Raw genomic sequence first — 22,467 nt, 5'->3', positions numbered from 1 at the left:
CCTTAAAACCTCGGCTGAGAGAATCTCTCCATTTTCTAAATAAGCTTTTATTGTGAAACATTTGCAGGAACTTGTTGTGGAGGATTCGGTGACTTGTATGTTTGGATATGGTACTTCAAATGGAGCTCCTTCCGTCTGCTGGCACTTTATAGGTGACTACAACAACATTTCGGCTGGCACGTGAACAGACACAGTGACTGAAATAATAGCAACAGTAATAAAAATAGGACAAGAATAACCCGATGACATCACACACGTCGTGAAAGACGACTGTTGATAATTGATGTGTACCATCGTGTAGTGTGTCATGTCTGTCGGCCAAGTCACTGCACGATTTTATGACTCCACAATCGTGTAATGTGACATAGTGACTTTCAGAACGGGCAGAAAAGTCGTGTAGTGTGTACCAGGCATAAATCCTCCTTTACCATTTCTCCCTCTTGCGTGTCGCTCATTTTCAGTGTGTGACTGCAGCATGTGCATGAGAGGGGGAGGGGCTGCTTAGTGTTGAGAGAGGCGAGCGGAGCGGAGAAAAGAGCCTTCTTTAGAGCTGCTTTTCTGAAGCAAAACAAAAGTCTACATGTTCTAAAAAAGGAGAAAACATTGCATGTTCTGCGATGTGACTATCACACATGCGCACATTGTGATGTTCAAACGATATATCGTGCAGCCAGAAACTCAGGTTGATGCTGGAAGGACGTGTCAAGCTGGGTGAGGGAGACAACAGCTGGGAGCAGAACCGCTTGTCGACCCGGCTGGAGAAATCTGATGCCAACACCCACTCGCAAAGTGGACAGCTGCGGTGGTGTTTTTTTTCTCTCTCCACAATTGAATATCAATTTTCACATTCGAAGGTCCAGTTTTTTTTGTCAAATTCGAATTTAGAATATTCGTTGACAGCCCTATTGGCAAGTCAAAAAAAAAAAGTTGATTCGGGATACATGCATAAGTCGCAGGCAGTAGCCGGGCTCTGGTAGAAGCGCTTTAAATGGAGATGGAAAGAAAGTTAATGAAACCCGGAACCCAGGGAAAACGTCCAGATAGTCAATAAAGGACTCAATAATAATTGGCGTTGGGCGCGCGTAGAAGAGAGGGGCATAGACGGAAAGCCTTTTGGGAGCTGGTCCAAATATTTAGGGAACCAGGTGCATGTTTCTGCACATTGTGCACACGTAAATTGATGTATGCAACCAGTGGCAAGAAAGTCCCATCATAGCATGAATTAGACCCGGTCATAAAGCCGCTGTGCATGCAGTAAAGCATGTAACGCGTTTACCGGGAGCTGCAGTCACTGCTGACATGCAGATGACGATGACAGATCGTGTTGTCTTGTTAATAGGCTCATTCAAGATGAACTGTGCCTTGCCTGGAAAGTAGACTAGAGTAGGCGGCTGCAGCAGGAGGCGGTGACAAAAAGCCGCAGTCAAGTCTGACAGTTTCCCGACAGTTTCCAGCAGCCTTCAGTCCGTACAGGAAGTCACAGAAACACTTGCATCCTGTCCCATATGATGTCAATTTATTAAAATGTTATCAGACCTATATATCAATTTGTTTTCAGTCTCCAGTTGTTTTAGTTGCAATAGATTGATTTATTAATATGCTTTACAGGCAATCTGTAATTCATGTTCATGGTTCAACCTCCATTTTACATTAATTCCTATGTAAATCAGCATCATATCAGTTTGCTGCTGCAGAGCAGACCTGTTCGCTCAACTATAGGCAGACAACAGCTTTCATTACAGATCAGTCAGATATAGTCAGGGCTTCACATCTGTACACATGATTTGACACAAAAAAATTTTAGGCTTAGGATTTTTTAAAAATCAAAAATCTCAACTGACCTCTCACAGTCATATGCCACATAAGCTGTGCTTTGTTTTGACTGATTCATAATCAATAATGTAGGTTTGGTATACCATATCTAAGACACTCAAACACAGCTAATGTCTGCTTCATCAGATTGATTCACCATCATTTAGACAGTAGGTTAAGTATACCAGAAACAAAAGGCCAGCTGTGTAGTACACCACACTGGAAGGAATCTATCTTTAAGTAGTAATCTGGTGGCTGAACTCCGGGTAGGAAAAGCTTGACCATTTGGTGATATTTTCAGCCTCCTCCATGAATGAGACAAACCGTTAAACTGCTGTGCTAACCCTGCTCTGATGGGAGATGTAACAGAAAATATGTTCCAGAAACAGGTTGTTGGAACACCATCATTTAGAATCTTCGTACAATACCAGTTTAAATACACATTACTCTACACTTTTCTTTCAGTACCACTACAAAAAGCAAAAGATCCACACACACACAAAGCAGAACAAATTTGTTTAATCAGTGTATTAAGAATAACCTAAAAGTTATACCTGAGTAAAAGTAAAGCTATTGTGTTAAAATCAGAGTGGTTTCTTCCAAAATGCAGGCTATGTGGTTGCACAGGGATGGTGTGTTGCATCTGTTGTAAAATAATTAATAATAATAACAATGGCTAAAAAATCTTATGACAGATTTTTAAATTGAAGGTGTTCCACATACAGTTAACCATTGTGGATAATAATATTTCACGTTGCCTGTCTGTAATCTAACTCTTACCTACTTTTATGAACTAAAAGCCAACATTAACGTTAGTTTGCCAATGACATTAGCATGGCTAACTAACTTTAGCAAGCTCAAGTGAACTTAGGTCAGAAAAACACTTAAGTTCAATGACTTTGCTGAACAAATTAGATCTAAAACTGTGTTTTGGCACACCTTTACTGTACATGCTTTCACAACACCAATTAAGTTTACTGTAGGGTGCCGCCGAGTGCTCCCATCAATACAGCAACATGATTGGCTGAGATCTTTCCCTGTACTGTCTTTATTTAAGCATGCCATTAGCTTTTAGGTGGAAGGGGCGGGATGGATCCTGACGATGGAGATGGGTTCCCATGCTGGAGGCGGGGTCTGAGGCTTGAGGTCTGCAGCCAGACCTGTCTCCCCTTTTCTACTGGGAAGCATTATACACCACTGGGGCCTTAACATACCAGAGCCTATGTGTGTTGTATAAAAAAATCTTCTTAAACACAAACATGGTGTTTTACACAGATAAACCCAGCCTTGTATTCACCTTATTCCTATCCCCCATGAAACCTTGCGCGAATTAAAGGAACAGCTTCCAGCACTGAACTGGAAAAGGCATTTTCCTATGGTAACAGTATGGGATGGTTTACTAACGGTATGCAAATCCTCTTTTCTAGATCGATTTATAAATGAAACACGTGGAACACACCACCTGTTATACCTCAGACAGTGTAAATTGATCATATCTCTGTCATCTCTGACGGCCGTCTCAAAGTATTTGTTGTTTTTCTTGTTAACCAAGCATGTTAGCAATTAGCTTGCCTTGCTCTGTTAGCTTATTGTTAAATGCAACAAGGCCTGAACTGGTTTACGGTAACCATCCATTCCTAAAAGATGACTTAGGATTTTTTTCGACTGATGAACAGAAAGTAACATGAGGCAAACATTTTGCATCATTCTTAATTATAGCTCCATGTAAAGTAAATACACGTATTATTTACCAGCTTATGCTCAGCTCATCTGCCTTAAAGGGACAGTGTACCCAAAAATGAAAATTCAGCCATTATGTACTCACCCATATGCCGACAGAGGCTCAGGTGAAGTTTTAGAGTCTTCACATCCCTTGCGGAGATCGGTGGGGGGAGCAGCTGGCACACCTAATGGCTGACGGCGCCCCAGCCTAACGTCCAAGAACACAAAATTGAAACCACAAAATATCTCCAACATGCTCATCCGCAGTGATCCAAGTCTCCTGAAGCCCCGACATAAAAAGTTGTTTCGAAAAACATCATTTGAACTCTGTTTTTAGCCTCACTGTAGCTCTGACTGCTTCTCTGTGCTCCGCGCTCACGTGTGCGCACTTGCGTGAGACCGGCGAAAGCATGAGCTTTGCTTACCCGTGTTTACATCATGTGACACATGCATGCAGAGAGAGACAACAGTAACCACAGTAGCTAAAAGATAATTTGCACTACGGTCTTTTAGCAAAGGACAGCCCAACATGTCTGAAGACTTTGAAATTGAGGAGGAACAGCATTTCTTTGTTGAGCCGTATTTGTTTGAGCCCCAGTATACGGACGCGGAACCCAGGCTACTGGACGAAGCAGCCCACTGCAGCTCATGAGCCTCAGCCAGCCGCAGAATACCGGAGTCGAGCACTGGAAACCTGGTGGTGTAGTTGTTTCAAATGCAAAGAAATGCCATCGGATGAGGAAAGTCTTTGCTGCTTAGACTGGGTATTGGCGATGCCTGCACTTGAGAATCTGGACATCAGTACTGACGAGACTGCTGCTCTTCAGAGACCGTGCATCACCAATCACCCTGAGCGCGCACACGTGAGCACGGATCACAGAGAAGCAGTCAGAGCTACAGGCTACAGTGAGGCTAAAAACAGTGAGTTCAAATGACGTTTTTCGATACAACTTTATATGTTGGGGCTTCAGGACACTTGAATCACTACCGATGAGCATGTTGGAGATATTTTGTGGTTTCAATTTTGTGTTCTTGGACGTTAGTCTGGGGCGCCGTCAGCAATTAGGTGTGCTAGCCGCTCCCCCCGCCGATCTCCGCAAGGGATGTGAGGACTCTAAAACTTCACCTGAGCCTCCGTCGGCATATGGGTGAGTAGATAATGGCTGAATTTTCATTTTTGGGTGCACTATCCCTTTAATGACAGTTAAAGGGAAATTTCGGTTTATTTCAACCCATCTCCTATCGTCCTAAATTTGTTTCAAGTGACTAGTGACATAGAAATAATAATGTTAGCTGTTAGCCTAGATACAGCCGTAGCGTCAGACCTGTTAAAATGTAAGTGAACGGGCATACCTTCAAGTGCAACTGCGCTTTGGAAAGCAGAGCTAGATGGTAAACAAACATGGCACCACACCGGTAAGGTAAGACAACGCGTTTACATGTCGTTTTCTATATGTTCTCTGACATTTATCCTAAAAAAAAAGCCTGTTTAGTGGACTAAATTTGCACTTGAAGGTATGCCCTTTCACTTACGTTTTAAATGGACCTGCATTTGGTAAATGGACCTGCATTTGTATAGCGCCTTTCTAGTCATCTAGTGACCACTCAAAGCGCTTTTTACACTACGAGTCACGTTCACCCATTCACACACACATTCATACACTGGTGGCCGAGGCTACCATACAAGGTGCCACCTGCTACTCAGTTTTAACACACTCACACACCGATGGAACAGTCATCGGGAGCAATTTGGGGTTCAGTATCTTGCTCAAGGACACTTCGACATGCAGCCTGGAGGAGCCTGGGATCGAACCACTGATCTTTCGATTGGTGGACGACCCGCTCTACCTCTGAGCCACAGCCTGACACTGCGGCTGTATCTAGTCTAACGGCTAACATGCTAACTATTATTTCTATGTCACTAGTCACTTGAAACAAATTTAGGACGATAGGAGACGGGTTGAAATAAACCGAAATTTCCCTTTAACGCCTTTCACTTTTTAGCGTGGCGCACTACAAACAAAAGTTGGGCTGATCCTAACTTTGTTTTGGCTCTCCAAAAACACAGTGAGGTGTCAACCAATCAAGTGTTTTGTTTTTTTAGCTGTGGTACTGTGTTATTAGTTAGCTGATGCTAGGCTAGCTCTTTGTACATCGCATACAGGGATGCAATGTGGCAGCGAGATGTAATGTTAAAATGGGGCTCAGACATGGATTGATGATGATGATGATTGACATGATTGATTTTCCAAATACAAACTTAATATAGCATTCAGTTGAGGTGCTTTGTGTCAGGTAGCAGACACACACAAACCCATGGTGACATAACCATGTTAATGAGCGTTTCATCAATAATTCAGCAGCGAATCAGTGATGTTGTAGCTGGGCACGCTGTTGGTGTGTCACTCGTAGTGTGAACACAGCATAAGGCTCTGAGATAATATTATTTTTTCTGCCTAGAAGTGGTGAATTTACAGCTCACAGATACTAAACACGACATAGTATGTGGCTTTTGTGTGATATCTAGTGTCGGAAAAAAATGTTGCACATATCCGATCCCTCCTTAGCACAGTTAGCTTGTTTACTACATTATGGTGAATGCCGCTGTCACTCTGAGCCTGTTGCTGTGCCCATTCCAACTTTACAATTTTTTATGAAAAAAAGGGAATATTCATATTTAACAACCAATTCTGATTTGACTGACATCAGGATGCATGGTAATATCAGCACGCTATCCTATCAGACGATATTGGCTTGAAATGGAAATATTGGAATGACATATGACATACCGATACATACTCTTTTTTTTTTTTTTAGCAAAAGAGAGAGATGACTGGTTGCTCTGTATAATGAAACGTAGATTAAAACCTTGTGTCAGCCAGCTCATGGAGAATAAGAAACAACAGGGTACACAGGAACGCAATCCAGGCACTCCAAAAATACAGCAAACAAGGAAAGAAGTATTAAAAAGCTTTTTAGGCCTACATAAATGAAAATACATAGAAAAATAGAGAAAGTTATAAAAAAGCATATTGGGTACTGCCATGCCACCTTTGTCTTTAGACGATGTTGTTCTGTGAAGTGACAGTGAGTACGTTTACATGGACAGTTTAATTCCCTTTTCATTCGGGATGAAAGTTTGTTCCTATTAAAAGTGATCTTGTAAACACCTAATTCGGAATGAAAATGGCCAGTGTGATTGAAAATTCAATCTGATGTAAAGGGCTGGAATATTTCGTTTCTAATTCCAAATGAAAGAATTTCTCGCACTTGTATACACTCATTCCTCTTTAAGTTCATTTCCGGTCTTTCTGTGCATGCTCGTTTCCTTGCCCTTCTGGTGCGATGACGTATATAGCGGGCATAACATCGGGCTGAGATAGAGCAGTCAGACTTGTTGCACTCACCGTTTTCCATTCGCCAAAGCACAGTCTTCTGTCTCCCTTCTTCGACCTTCTACCTCCCTTCTCCTCCTCAACAGACGAAGCATTAGCAGAACAAGGTTGTTGTCGTACTGCTGCTTCAAGAATATAAGCAAAACAAACCAGAAAAAGGCACTAAGAATGGCGGCGTCAAGCATCTTGTTATCCGGAGGGAGGACTACAGTGTTTTCCTCCAGTAAACGTAAACACGTAACATCCGCCCTGCCCCCTATCCAATCAGAAACCTTCCCTACCCCAAACCTTGTGCGGACCTGAATACAGGCGATTTAAATGGTGTTTAAACTGATCTCCCATGTAAACCCTCATTCGGAATGAATATTTCCCATGTAAACTACTTCATTCAGATTTATTTCATTCTGAATGAGAAGTCATCATGTAACTGCACCCACTGTGGGTTAAATCCAGAAGCTTAGCCAGAAATCACCTCACCACACCACACGCACATAAACATCAGTCAAGCCAGTGAGGTGGGAAATGACTTAAGCAACACTATTGTGAAACCTGTACTGTGCACACCTACATGGCTGTTTATTGATAACAATAACTTTATTTATATAGCAGAATTCGTGCATATAATGCAACACAAAGTGCTGACCATAAAAGACAATCAAACAGGGCTCGAAATTGCAACTGTTTGGTCGCAGAAATGACCAAAATTTCATCTGTGCGACCTCAAAATATAATTGGGAGCACTGGTGCCAGTGTAAATAAGCATCTCTGACTATGGTGCAGATGTCTTGATTAGCTCACACCTGTGCCATTCATTCCTTATGTTTATTTACCTGCTGTCTATTGCAGTGGCAACAAAGTCATCTGACTGCAATGAGCACCCCTTACCCCACAGTTCTTCCAGTTTCTACTTGGTGGTCTGCGGGAGCAACCTCTTAGCAGAGTTGGGAGACGCATCCACCAGCCAATATTCGCTGATACTGATGATGTGCTGGTATTAGTGCATCCCAGTCATTTTTCTCTGTAACGCTAAATTGTTAACACATCCATGTTGAAATAATAAGCCCTTTTTGCACAGAGATAAAGAGCCAATACAAAGTCCCTTCTTTATTCCTTCATTCCTTTGCAATTTTACACAGAACCAAACAATGGCGGCATCATGCTGCTTCGGTGTGTGATGATATCACACTGGATTCATGGAATCAAAAGAGGTGTGACGGACATGACATGTAACACAGCAGTGTTGGCCTTAAGTGCGACATAAAAAACCGTCAACAGCACTTCATAAACAATAATAATGGCATAACATAGCAACAACAATCATTTACTGTCCCTGTTATATGACGGCTGATCTCATCCTCTGCTCGGAGGGTAAGGAGCTCCTGGACCTCAGCGTTTTTCCAATTTGCAGACTGTTTGCTGTTCTTCATCCTTGAGTTAGCCACTAACTGCTAGCAGCTACTTTTTAAATCTTCCACAGTGGGCTGCACACATAACATGTTGTCAAAACATCACATCCATCCTGCCCATGAGCCCATCTTTCTGGGTGTCCTGTTTTTACAGACACCATTTTAGCATTGTTACTACCTCCCATAGCAGCTTAAAAGCAAGACTAATTTGTCCCTTGTTCTGCAGTTGTACCTTATATACAGCACAGTGAGGAGGCATAACATTATATTCTGGCTTTGGAACAGGTGCCGTAAAAGGGGGTTCAGAAACAGTGGCATTGTGTGACTTTACTTAATTTGAAAGTATTTGTTGTGCCACATAAACCAGTGAGAGTAAAACTTGTGTGTTGAATGTTATTATCATGCTGTTGGTGATGTGTCTGTGTTTTGCTTCTGGTGCTCTGCACAGATCTAATACCTGTCCATCTGCTTACTCTCATCCGGCTCTTTGAAGCTCGGTGGTGTTGGCAGGGTGGCACAGAGGTCCCTGGATCTGCTGATAGACAAATAACCTTATATTTTTAAGTTCATAAAATGTACCCAAATTCACAAATGTGCAGGGTACTACTACAGACATTGCCGAAATCTTACGTTGCTACTTTTGCTGTGACAGGAAATAGTGAATTCACTCATTTCCATGATGACCTAGTAATGCTTTACTGTCCATGGGATGCACGATGTGTTTGTTTCCCAAAAGTGCTACATTGCAGAGCTTGACGCTACCTTTTTTCCCAAGGAGCACATGTGCTCCTAAGTTGAAAAAGTAAGGAGCGCACAAAGAACTTTAGGGGCACAATGTAAATTGTGTAAGGCGGTTGTAAATTTGTATACAAAATGTACAGAAAGGTAAAATCATCAGGTTTTGAAAAAGTATTGCAATTTAATTTTATCTTTAATGTTATTATCTTATACAGTACAGGCCAAAAGTTTGGACACACCTTCTCATTCAATGTGTTTTCTCTATTTACATTGTAGATTCTCACTGAAGGCATCAAAACTATGAATGAACACATGTGGAGTTATGTACTTAACAAACAAAGGTGAAATAACTGAAAACATGTTTTATATTCTAGTTTCTTCAAAATAGCCACCCTTTGCTCTGATTACTGCTTTGCACACTCTTGGCATTCTCTCCATGAGCTTCAAGAGGTAGTCACCTGAAATGGTTTCCACTTCACAGGTGTGCCTTATCAGGGTTAATTAGTGGAATTTCTTGCTTTATCAATAGGGTTGGGACCATCAGTTGTGTTGTGCAGAAGTCAGATTAATACACAGCCGACAGCCCTATTGGACAACTGTTAAAATTCATATTATGGCAAGAACCAATCAGCTAACTAAAGAAAAACGAGTGGCCATCATTACTTTAAGAAATGAAGGTCAGTCAGTCCGGAAAATTGCAAAAACTTTAAATGTGTCCCCAAGTGGAGTCGCAAAAACCATCAAGCTCTACAACGAAACTGGCACACATGAGGACCGACCCAGGAAAGGAAGACCAAGAGTCACCTCTGCTTCTGAGGATAAGTTCATCCGAGTCACCAGCCTCAGAAATCACAAGTTAACAGCAGCTCAGATCAGAGACCAGATGAATGCCACACAGAGTTCTAGCAGCAGACCCATCTCTAGAACAACTAGAGGAGACTGCGCGAATCAGGCCTTCATGGTCAAATAGCTGCTAGGAAACCACTGCTAAGGAGAGGCAACAAGCAGAAGAGATTTGTTTGGGCCAAGAAACACAAGGAATGGACATTAGACCAGTGGAAATCTGTGCTTTGGTCTGATCAGTCCAAATTTGAGATCTTTGGTTCCAACCGCCGTGTCTTTGTGAGACGCAGAAAAGGTGAACGGATGGATTCCACATGCCTGGTTCCCACTGTGAAGCATGGTGGAGGAGGTGTGATGGTGTGGGGGTGTTTTGCTGGTGACACTGTTGGGGATTTATTCAAAATTAAAGGCACACTGAACCAGCATGGCTACCACAGCATCCTGCAGCGACATGCCATCCCATCCCATCCGGTTTGCGTTTAGTTGGACGATCATTTATTTTTCAACAGGACAATGACCCCAAACACACCTCCAGGCTGTGTAAGGGCTATTTGACCAAGAAGGAGAGTGATGGAGTGCTGCGGCAGAAGACCTGGCCTCCACAGTCACCGGACCTGAACCCAGTCGAGATGGTTTGGGGTGAGCTGGACCGCAGAGTGAAGGCAAAGGGGCCAACAAGTGCTAAACACTTCTGGGAACTCCTTCAAGACTGTTGGAAAACCATTTCAGGTGACTACCTCTTGAAGCTCATCGAGAGAATGCCAAGAGTGTGCAAAGCAGTAATCAGAGCAAAGGGTGGCTATTTTGAAGAAACTAGAATATAAAACATGTTTTCAGTTATTTCACCTTTTTTTGTTAAGTACATAACTCCGCATGTGTTCATTCATAGTTTTGATGCCTTCAGTGAGAATCTACAATGTAAATAGTCATGAAAATAAAGAAAACGCATTGAACGAGAAGGTGTGTCCAAACTTTTGGCCTGTACTGTATATATTATCTTTGCAATATGATTATCTTATATAATGTTATTATTATCCTAAAATATTTTCCAGGTCCTCTGAAACTCTGCAGGACTTAAGCCTCTTTCACACAGAGCTTTCGCGGCGCCCACCGCGGGGTAGGGCGCAGAGGACAGGATTTGGGGGAGTACAGGCTCGTTCAGGAGCTACAGCTCCATGGTGACCGCTTCCAGGTCTACTTCAGGCTCTTCTCTGCTATTGGACGTGCGGCGCTGAGGTGTCGTCACAGCGCGTTGCGGTGAAATTAAAAAAACTTCAGTTCGAGTGCAGGCTGGCGGTGCGCAGACGCCGCAACATGCCCCCTCTCGCGCGCCGCTCAGCTCGGCGGCAGAGCAGTGCGCTCTTGCACCGTGGTAGCACATACACAATGAATGGGTTCGTCGGCGGAGGTCTGCGCTTTCAATCAATCAATCACTTTTATTTATAAAGCCCAATATCACAAATCACAATTTGCCTCACAGGGCTTTACAGCATACGACATCCCTCTGTCCTTATGACCCTCGCAGCAGATAAGGAAAAACTCCCCAGAAAAACCCCTTTAACGGGGAAAAAAACAGTAGAAACCTCAGGAAGAGCAACTGAGGAGGGATCCCTCTTCCAGGACGGACAGACGTGCAATAGATGTCGTACAGAGCAGATCAACATGATAAATTAACAGTAATTCATATGACACAATGAGACAGAGAGAGAGAGAGAGAGAGAGAGAGAGAGAGAGAGAGATCCAGGTAATGACAGTAGCTTACAACAACATTAATGAAAGTAATAATATTATAGTTATAGTTCTGGCTACTGCGGTACAATATGTTGAAAATACAGTACAGGCCAAAAGTTTGGACACACCTTCTCATTCAATGCGTTTTCTTTATTTTCATGACTATTTACATTGTAGATTCTCACTGAAGGCATCAAAACTATGAATGAACACATGTGGAGTTATGTACTTAACAAAAAAAGGTGAAATAACTGAAAACATGTTTTATATTCTAGTTTCTTCAAAATAGCCACCCTTTGCTCTGATTACTGCTTTGCACACTCTTGGCATTCTCTCCATGAGTTTCAAGAGGTAGTCACCTGAAATGGTTTCCACTTCACAGGTGTGCCTTATCAGGGTTAATTAGTGGAATTTCTTGCTTTATCAATGGGGTTGGGACCATCAGTTGTGTTGTGCACAAGTCAGGTTAATACACAGCCGACAGCCCTATTGGACAACTGTTAAAATTCATATTATGGCAAGAACCAATCAGCTAACTAAAGAAAAACGAGTGGCCATCATTACTTTAAGAAATGAAGGTCAGTCAGTCCGAAAAATTGCAAAAACTTTAAATGTGTCCCCAAGTGGAGTCGCAAAAACCATCAAGCGCTACAACGAAACTGGCACACATGAGGACCGACCCAGGAAAGGAAGACCAAGAGTCACCTCTGCTTCTGAGGATAAGTTCATCTGAGTCACCAGCCTCAGAAATCGCAAGTTAACAGCAGCTCAGATCAGAGACCAGATGAATGCCACACAGAGTTCTAGCAGCAGACCCATCTGTAGAACAACTGTTAAGAGGAGACTGCGCGAATCAGGCCTTCATGGTCAAATAGCTGCTAGGAAACCACTGCTAAGGAGAGGCAACAAGCAGAAGAGATTTGTTTGGGCCAAGAAACACAAGGAATGGACATTAGACCAGTGGAAATCTGTGCTTTGGTCTGATGAGTCCAAATTTGAGATCTTTGGTTCCAATCGCCGTGTCTTTGTGAGACGCAGAAAAGGTGAACGGATGGATTCCACATGCCTGGTTCCCACTGTGAAGCATGGAGGAGGAGGTGTGATGGTGTGGGGGTGTTTTGCTGGTGACACTGTTGGGGATTTATTCAAAATTGAAGGCACACTGAACCAGCATGGCTACCACAGCATCCTGCAGCGACATGCCATCCCATCCGGTTTGCGTTTAGTTGGACGATCATTTATTTTTCAACAGGACAATGACCCCAAACACACCTCCAGGCTGTGTAAGGGCTATTTGACCAAGAAGGAGAGTGATGGAGTGCTGCGGCAGATGACCTGGCCTCCACAGTCACCGGACCTGAACCCAGTCGAGATGGTTTGGGGTGAGCTGGACCGCAGAGTGAAGGCAAAGGGGCCAACAAGTGCTAAACACCTCTGGGAACTCCTTCAAGACTGTTGGAAAACCATTTCAGGTGACTACCTCTTGAAGCTCATGGAGAGAATGCCAAGAGTGTGCAAAGCAGTAATCAGAGCAAAGGGTGGCTATTTTGAAGAAACTAGAATATAAAACATGTTTTCAGTTATTTTACCTTTTTTTGTTAAGTACATAACTCCACATGTGTTCATTGATAGTTTTGATGCCTTCAGTGAGAATCTACAATGTAAATAGTCATGAAAATAAAGAAAACGCATTGAATGAGAAGGTGTGTCCAAACTTTTGGCCTGTACTGTATGTATTAATACCTGGCAGTATACATGTGTGACAATAATCATATGTGTATAATAACAGAAGAAGTATGACTAATGACTAATGATGGCAGCAGCAGCAGGAGGCATCTGGCGGGACCACGGCAGCAGCACAACCACACACGTTAATCTGAGAGACAGTGGAGCACAAAGGCTCCGGAGAAGAAGCCGAGTTAGTGACATCCAGAATGGCCGGGTTAGCTAGATGCAGTAATAGGATACGAGAGAGAGAGAAGGAGAGAAGGGGCCCGGTGTATTATAGAGGGGTCCTCCGGCAGACTAGGCCTAAGTCAGCCTAACTAAGGGCTGGTACAGGGCAAGCCTGAGCCAGCCCTAACTATAAGCTTTATCAAAGAGGAAAGTCTTAAGTCTAGTCTTAAATGTGGCGACGGTGTCTGCCTCCCGGACCGTAACAGGAAGATGATTCCACAGGAGAGGAGCCTTATAGCTAAAGGCTCTGGCTCCTGATCTACTTTTGGAGACTTTAGGGACCACAAGTAACCCTGCGTTCTCAGAGCGCAGTGTTCTGGTGGGATAATATGGCACTATAAGCTCTCTAAGATATGACGGAGCTTGACCATTTAGAGCTTTATAAGTTAACAGTAGGATTTTAAATTCAATTCTGGATTTTACAGGGAGCCAGTGCAGAGAAGCTAAAACAGGAGAAATATGATCGCGTTTCTTAGTTCCTGTTAGTACACGTGCTGCTGCATTCTGAATTAGCTGGAGAGTTTTGAAGGACTTACTAGAGCTACCTGATAATAGAGAGTTACAGTAATCCAGCCTTGAGGTAACAAAAGCGTGGACCAATTTTTCTGCATCTTTTCGGGTCAGGATAGGCCTAATTTTCGCAATATTATGCAGATGAAAAAATGCAGTCCGTGAGGTTTGTTTTAAATGAGAATTAAAAGACAAATCTTGATCAAATATTACTCTGAGGTTTCTTACGGTAGTGCTAGAGGCCAGAGCAATGCCATCTAGAGAAACTATGTCATCAGATAAAGAGTCTCTGAGTTGTTTGGGGCCAAGAACAATAACTTCAGTTTTGTCTGAATTTAACATCAGGAAATTGGTGCTCATCCAAGTTTTTATGTCTTTAAGGCAATTATGGAGTTTAGTTAATTGATTGCTTTCTTCTGGCTTCATTGATAAATACAACTATCATCCGCATAACAATGGAAATTTATAGAGTGATTTCTAATGATGTTACCTAAAGGAAGCATATATAGAGTAAACAGGATTGGTCCGAGCACAGAACCTTGCGGAACTCCAAAACAAGCTTTAGTACGTAAGGATGGTTCATTGCGAACGTCAACAAATTGAAAACGATCAGATAAATAAGATTTAAACCAGCTTAGTGCTGAACCTTTTAAGCCAATTAAGTGATCCAGTCTCTGCAGTAGAATTTGATGGTCAATTGTGTCAAACGCAGCACTAAGATCTAATAAAACAAGTACAGAGACAAGTCCTTTGTCTGAAGCAATCAGAAGGTCATTTGTAATTTTAACTAGAGCTGTCTCAGTGCTATGATGCACTCTAAATCCTGACTGAAATTCCTCAAATAAATTATTATCCTGGAGAAAATCACACAGCTGGTCTGCGACTACTTTCTCAAGGATCTTTGACATAAAGGGAAGATTAGATATTGGTCTATAGTTGGCTAACACCTCTGGATCCAGGGTGGGCTTTTTTAGTTTAATTACAGCTACCTTAAAAGACTGTGGTACATAGCCTGTTAATAAGGATATATTGATCATATCTAATATATGAGTGTTAACTAAAGGAAAGACCTCCTCAAGTAGCCTAGTTGGGATGGGGTCTAAGAGACACGTTGATGATTTGGATGAAGAAATCAATGCGGTCAATTCTTGAAGAGAAATTGGGGAGAAGCAGTCTAAATATATATTAGATTTTACAGCTGTGTTTGAGGTTAGATAGGTACTATCTGAGGACAGGAGGTCATGAATTTTGCCTCTAATAGTTAGAATTTTGTCATTAAAAAAGCTCATAAAATCATTACTGCTAAGGGCTAAGGGAATACAAGGCTCAATAGAGCTTTGACTCTCAGTCAGCCTGGCTACAGTGCTGAAAAGAAACCTGGGGTTGTTCTTATTGTCTTCTATTAGAGCTGAGTAATAGTTTGCTCTGGCATTGCAGAGGCCCCTCTTATAAGTTTTGAGACTGTCTGTCCAGATTAAACGAGATTCTTCCAGTTTGGTTAATCGCCAATTCCTTTCAAATTTTCGCGATATTTGTTTTAACTTACGGGTTTGACAGTTATACCAAGGAGCGAACTTTCTTTGCTTTTAACTTCTTTTTAAGAGGAGCTACAGAGTCGAGCGTTGTTCGTCGCGCGCCTACGGTGCTAACAACAAAAGGACCAAGTCGGGCGAGGGTAAACCTCTGTGACTCAAGGTATTGGTATTGAATTTAATGGTAATCTTTTCCTTAAGTTTTGCGACAGCACTATCTGATAAACATCTAGTATAGTAACTGTTGCTGAGTGGCGTGTAATCGAGTAAAAGAAATCAAAAGTAATCAGATAATGATCCGATAGCGAGGATTCTGTGGAAAGACTTTAGATTATCAATTTCATTTTCATACGTCAGAACTAGATCGAGGTATGGTTAAAACAATGAGTAGGTTCATGTACACCCTGACTGAAGCCAATGGAGTCTAATAATGAGATAAACGCTGTAGCCAGAGTCATTATCAACGTCGACATGAATGTTAAAATCGCCTACAATAATAACTTTATCTGATTTAAGAACTAAACTGGATAAAAACTCTGAGAATTCAGATAAAAATTCAGAATACGGGCCAGGAGCACGGTACACTATAACAAATAAAAGTGGCTGCGAGGTTTTCCAGGTCGGATGTAAAAGACTAAGAGCAGGCTTTCAAATGAATTATAATCTAGTTTAGGTTTAGGACTGATTAACAGGCTAGAGTTAAAAATGGCTGCAACTCCCCTCCTCGGCCGCTGCGAGGAATGTGGGTATTATTATGACTGGGAGGAGTGGACTCATTTAGACTGACATATTCATCTTGACACAGCCAGGTTTCAGTGAGACTTGAGTAAATCAATATGATTATCTGATATTAATTCGTTTACTAACACTGCTTTAGATGATAGAGACCTGATATTCAACAGTCCGCATTTAATTCTCCTGTTTTGTCTTTCTGTCACAGAAGAGGTTTTAATTTTTATGAGGTTGTTATGCACAACTCCTCTTTGTTTAATTTTAGATTTAGATAATTTAGGCGGTCGGGGACAGACACCGTTTGTATCAATCTATTAAAACTATGGCTGGGTAACTGAACTAGAAGCTTAGAGAGGCGTTTAGGACTGCGCCTCCGAGTCCTGGTCTCAACTCTGGGTTGTCAGGGATTTAAATTACTAATAAAGTTTGCCAGGTTCCTAGAAATGAGAGCAGCTCCATCCAAAGTGGGATGAATGCCGTCTCTCCTAATAAGACCAGGTTTTCCCCAGAAAGTTTGCCAATTATTAACGAAACCCACATCGTTTGCTGGACACCACCTGGACAGCCAGCAGTTAAATGATGACATGCGGCTAAACATGTCATCACTGGTCAGATTTGGGAGGGTCCAGAGAAAACTACGAGTCCGACATCGCTTTTTGCGTATTCACACACGAAGCAATATTAATTTTAGTGACCTCCGATTGGCGTGACGGGTGTCATTGCGCGCCGTGAATAGCAATCTTAGTGAATCTACGTTTAGCTTTAGCCAGCAGCTTTAAATTTGATTCAATGTCCGCTCTGGCCCCAGGGATACATTTGACTATGGCCGCTGGTGTTGCTAACTTCACGTTCCTCAGAATAGAGCTGCCAATAACCAGAGTTTTATCCTCAGCGGGTGTGTCGCTGAGTGGGGAAAAGCGGTTGGAAACGTGAACAGGCTGGTGGTGAGCCGCGGGCTTCGGCTTGGAGCTGTGCTTCTGGTGAACCGTAACCCAACCTCCCGGCTGAATGGGAGTTACCGGAGGACAGTTAGCAGAGGCTAAGGCTATGCTATGTGGCTCCGCACCGGCTACAGGGGACTGGCTAACTACCGCAGCTGCTGAATGGTTTTCCATGGTGCGGAGCCGCTTCTAATTCACTAAGCCTCGCCTCCAACGCAGCAAGTAAGCTACACTTGTTACAATTACCACTGTCGCTAAAGGAGGCAGAGGCATAACTGAACATTTGACACACCGGGCAAGAAAGAGCAGGAGAAGGAGAAGCCATGGCTAAGCTAATGTAGCTAACAAGGCTAAGAGCGTGCAAACAACAGCTAAGAGATTAGCGAGAAAGTCGTAGAAAGGAGGAGATCTATAGGTGCTTAAACAGAACCAGTGTGGGTTATGACTTGAAGTAGACATAAAAGCAGCGTTAAAGCAACTGAGGTGAGAAAGCAGGCAAGTGGAATTCACCAGAGCAGTACAGAGACGCTGTCACAGAAACACCGGAAATGACACAACTCGCTTACTTACAGTTCTTTGGTTGACTACAGCTCTAGAAAAAAGACTGAATGGGCTTTCCTGCAAATTTGCACAATTCCTTGTCTCCCTAGTTGCTCATCTTTACAGTGTCTGTCAGGTTTACGTTTCCCTCTTGCTGCTAGCTGCTCGCTAATTCCTGCTATCAGCCGTTTCCTGCTTATTTACCGCCAGTGGCTCGCATGTGTGGCGTCATCAACAGCTCCTCCTACAAGTCTTTAACAGCCCCTCCCGTTGCGGAAGGCCACCTCTGTCTGTTTGTGTGTGTGTGCGTGTTGTTTAGAGGTGTTGGTCCATAGGGGGCACCCACAGAGAGCCAGTATGGTAAGAGCAGATGGTCAGCTGGTAGCACAATGCAAGCTACAAAATTTGCTCATATGACACACAGTCTGAGCCAATAAAGACTTTTGTGTATTTTTGTTGCTGACAACTCAGTTCAAAAGAGTTTTTAGACGGATGTTTTCTCTAATAGTTTTTTTTCTCTGCAGTTCATTCTGAAAATCAGCTTGAAAACTGCCTGAGAAGACAATTCAGCAGTAATGACACTGTGATACCCAGAACTTTCCATAACTGCTGGCTGCTGGATACTGGCTGCTAGCGTTGGGAGTAGGGATGCTCGATAATATCAGCACGGCATCGATATCGGCCAGTATATATCAGAATTGGCCAAAGTGCTGAATGAATATTACATACATTGCAAAGTATTGTATTTCATGTCTCCATCTGCTGGTGGGCCATCATGAGTATGCATGCATAATATGATTATTCCACTACAGAAGAGACTTGTTAATCACTATTAGATGGTGAAAATAGTGGATATATCTGTCAGTATCGGTTATTGGTCAAATGAGTTGTTACATATCGGCATATTGAGTATGGGCAAAAAATCCAATATTGTTCATCCCTGGTTGGGAGATACGTTAAAATTATTCAACCAGCTATCATTAGCACTACCTGACAGGCAGACTGCTTGTTTGACATGATGTGGAAAAAAAATCTAATTTCACAATGTTTTTGACCAAATACTTCAAAATTGTTGTTATAACAGTATTGTAGGGTTGACCATAGTATTTACACAATGAGATTTTTCATAAATAATCATCAGTAATGTGGATAAATCTCAGTAGATAAAGGCAAACAATAGAACAGCAAGAACAGTCTGGTTAGTTGAGAAGATGACATCACTTTACTGTAATGCAGCCTTAAAAACCAGGAAAAGACAACATTTGCATATTACGACATCCAGAATCTTAGACAATGCCCACTTAGTTTCACTTCATGACATTGATATAACATTGATATATTGCTAAATACGAGGCACAGTAGAGCTATGACTCTCTGTCAGGCTGGCGACAATACTGAAGACAGACCTGGGATTGTTCTTATTTTGCTAAGAATGCTGAGTAATAGTTTGCTCTGGCATTGCAGAGGGCCTTACTATTCATTTTAAGACTGTCTGACTAAAAAGGAATCTTTCAGGTGGTTTAAATGCCAGTTACTTTCAGATGTTGTTGTATGTATGTTACAATATTTGTTACTAACATTGTATACTAAAATGAGAACGATGATGTTCTACGACAATGGTTCTGACCTCGCCCAGCCAGGGGGTCCTGATTTCTCCTTAGTCATCACTTCAAGGTCCACACAGTTTAACATATTCAGCATCATACTTGTGTCTGGCCATGTGTTCGAGCCAGTTTGCTGTCTCTGTCAAGTAGCTGTCTGTTAGTCACTCAATCTACAGCAGGAAACGGCACTTCCTCTGTGCTGGAAATTCACTTTACTCGAAAGATAATGTGTTTTTTATAAACTTGACATGTTCATGAGCCACCTAGCGGTCCATTCGCATTGGTCCCGCGACCCACTTTTGGACCGCAACCCACCAGTTTGGAACCACTGTTCTAAGAAATACAGAGTTCTATATGCATATGAAGTAATGAAGAGTTCCATTAAGACTAGTCAACTAGTCTAAAAAGAGGAAAACACTCAGAAAAGTCAAAATTTTAGCACGATGTGTTGTTAAGTATTTGAAACATTGTCCCAAAAAATAGTGTGTGATTAAGAGGCCTCTTCAACAACCATGTCGGATTTTAAATGCCACTGAAGAACGAGACACTTTGCGCCGTGCGGTATGAATATGAACATCAACATCCAGGCTCAACATATTGCATTAACTTCCTGAAGCTTTTACCTTCAAGAAAGTTAAGTGGAAGCCTATCTTGCGAGGTCATTGTCGTACTGAGCTGTGTTATCTTCTCAGACTGGGTGGGATCACAGCGTCTCCAGGTGAACGATGTCAATTTGGTCTGAGTGTGGCTAGCACAGCTAGCAGCAGCAGTCGTTCCATGCCTGTTAACATCCAAATGCTCGAGTTGAATGTGGTTGCGCGTTGCTCCAATTGAGTAATTATATGCCAGTTTATTTCTGACGCAGCCTACATTGTTTTCCTTGTCTAGATCAAAGTACTGCCAAACTGCACTGGTTTTGCGAGAGGACATCTCTCCAGTTTCCCACCATACTGTGTTAAAACTCCAGTCTACTCACACACTACTGCGGGGAGGGGGACTGCTGTGTGACGGCTCTGTAGCACCCACTAGTGGCGGGCGGCTGCATGACAGTTCAGCAGCCTTGTACATAAATGAAACACTTGTTGATTTTACCGACTCATGTTTCTGGTCCCGTCTAGAGAAGGGACGGAAGTTTAATGTTTAGACGGCTAATCGTGCGCATCCCTAATATGTAGCGGTTGATGTTGATATTGTGGTGAGCTGCCACAAATAAAAGAATGTGTGGGAAACACTGCTGTATAATATACTGAATTAAAAAAAAAAAGTATTATTCATCAGTGACGGCTCCTGTTTGTATTTTGATTTCATTCTATCAGGACCCTTTGTAGTATTGTCCTTTTAATGTATTCTTTTTGTCGTGTGTATATTCTCTAGCATTGGTAGCACCCTGATGGACATGGAGAGCACAGCGTCCAGCGGTCGCTCTACCCCAGCCATGCTCAACGGTCTGGGAGGCACGGTGGCGGGGAGTGGTTCGGCACCTCTGGGGGGCAAGTCTCTGAGCTACACATGCTGCTGGGATCACTGCCAGCTGCTGTTTCCTAGCAGCCCTGACCTGGCCGAACACATCAGAGCCACACATGTGGATGGACAGAGAGGAGGGGTGTGTGTCTCACTGTCAGGTTACTGTATGTGTGTAGCTCCCAAGGGTGTGTTCACATAGTTAGTTGTGTTCAGAAAACACTTTATACATGTAAAGGCATGTAAAGACAACTTGAATAAACAACAGGCTGCTTTTGTAAAAGTGTCTGTCCCCACTGAAACACCTGACCAATCAGAAAACGGTTTAATCTCTTCTAAACTGTTTTACAAGCTCAGACAGCAGGAGTTTTGGACGTTTTTTCCCCAATTCACCCCTCCTGACAATTGTAGGAGAAATCTCGTCTAGGATCTTGGTCCGTACAGAAGTTAGCCCAGATTATCTGGTAATGTGAGAGATTTACAGATCCATCTGAAACCTCCTGAACTACTCAGACTTGAGGTCGCCCTGACAATTGTCAACATATTTGATATTTAGGAGTTAAAATCTAGATGATTACAATAATCATAACATCAGCTGGAGTGGCTAACAGTGTTGCCAAGCAACAGGAAATATTCTAGCCCTCAGCCAGCATACTGATGTTAACAGATATATAAACTGTTAAAATCTCACCAGTTGTCACTGAAGAATAGACAACCCATGTTAAACATTTCTCCTCCAGACTCGTTAAGCTTCTGCTTGGGTTTTTCTCACTGCAAAGCACTGTTAACATCACAGCAAGCTGTCACACCACATTAGTCTCCATTTTGTTTACATCCCCATGACATTACGTGAGGTAGTGGGTTGCTCCCTCTGGCACTGTAATCTTAAAATCAGTCCCACCAGGATTTCGCGATGTTGTGACTGCAACAACTAACATCTAAAAATATAGCTGCAAGCGGCAATTACGGGGTTCAAGCCAGCATGGACATTTAAAAATTGAAAGCTTGGTAGAATCAAGACCTCTGACAGTTTAAGACGCCTGCATTAGATTGCCAACAGGTTTTATGACAATCAGACAGATGGAGACATGGTTTAATGGCTTAGTTAAAAAGTCCACCAAGTTTGGTGATGTTTGAATCAATGAAGGTTTCCTCATTCATTATAACCAAATTTTGCTAAAGGCCGTCGCACATGTTTGTAACTTGTGGGGCCCCCTATTGAACGAATTTCAAATAATTTAATACGTGTGGTTGATAATTATTATTCAACATACCCTGCAAGTTTTGTAATGATTGGACAATCAATTTCTGATTTTTAGTCTGATTTGTGTTATTGCATGCCCATTTTTTGTATTTGTGTTGCCCCCTTGTGGTCAATTTGAATGAATCTTTCAGAATATGTTCCTGGTACCTCTTCCGACATTGTTTGCAAGGTTTGTGATGATTGGCCCAAACGTTGTGGAGTCATTTGCTGACAACACTGTAAAGTTCATTGGTCATATCTTCAAAAAGCATTGAGATATCACTAACAGTTAAAACGTTGG

General features: G+C 42.4%; 1 protein-coding gene across 1 annotated transcript in view; it reads left to right on the top strand.

Moving 5' to 3' along the window:
* aebp2 (AE binding protein 2) overlaps positions 1-22,467 on the top strand; it is a 50,058-nt gene that overhangs the window by 2,526 nt on the left and 25,065 nt on the right. The window contains exon 2 of the mRNA XM_049567123.1: positions 20,837-21,065. Coding sequence (XP_049423080.1) covers positions 20,837-21,065 — 229 coding nt within the window. The remainder of the gene's footprint in view (positions 1-20,836; positions 21,066-22,467) is intronic.

The sequence above is a fragment of the Epinephelus fuscoguttatus genome, linkage group LG22, assembly GCF_011397635.1.
Source record: "Epinephelus fuscoguttatus linkage group LG22, E.fuscoguttatus.final_Chr_v1".
NCBI lineage: Eukaryota > Metazoa > Chordata > Actinopteri > Perciformes > Serranidae > Epinephelus > Epinephelus fuscoguttatus.
This window is presented reverse-complemented; position numbering and strand designations above follow the sequence as displayed.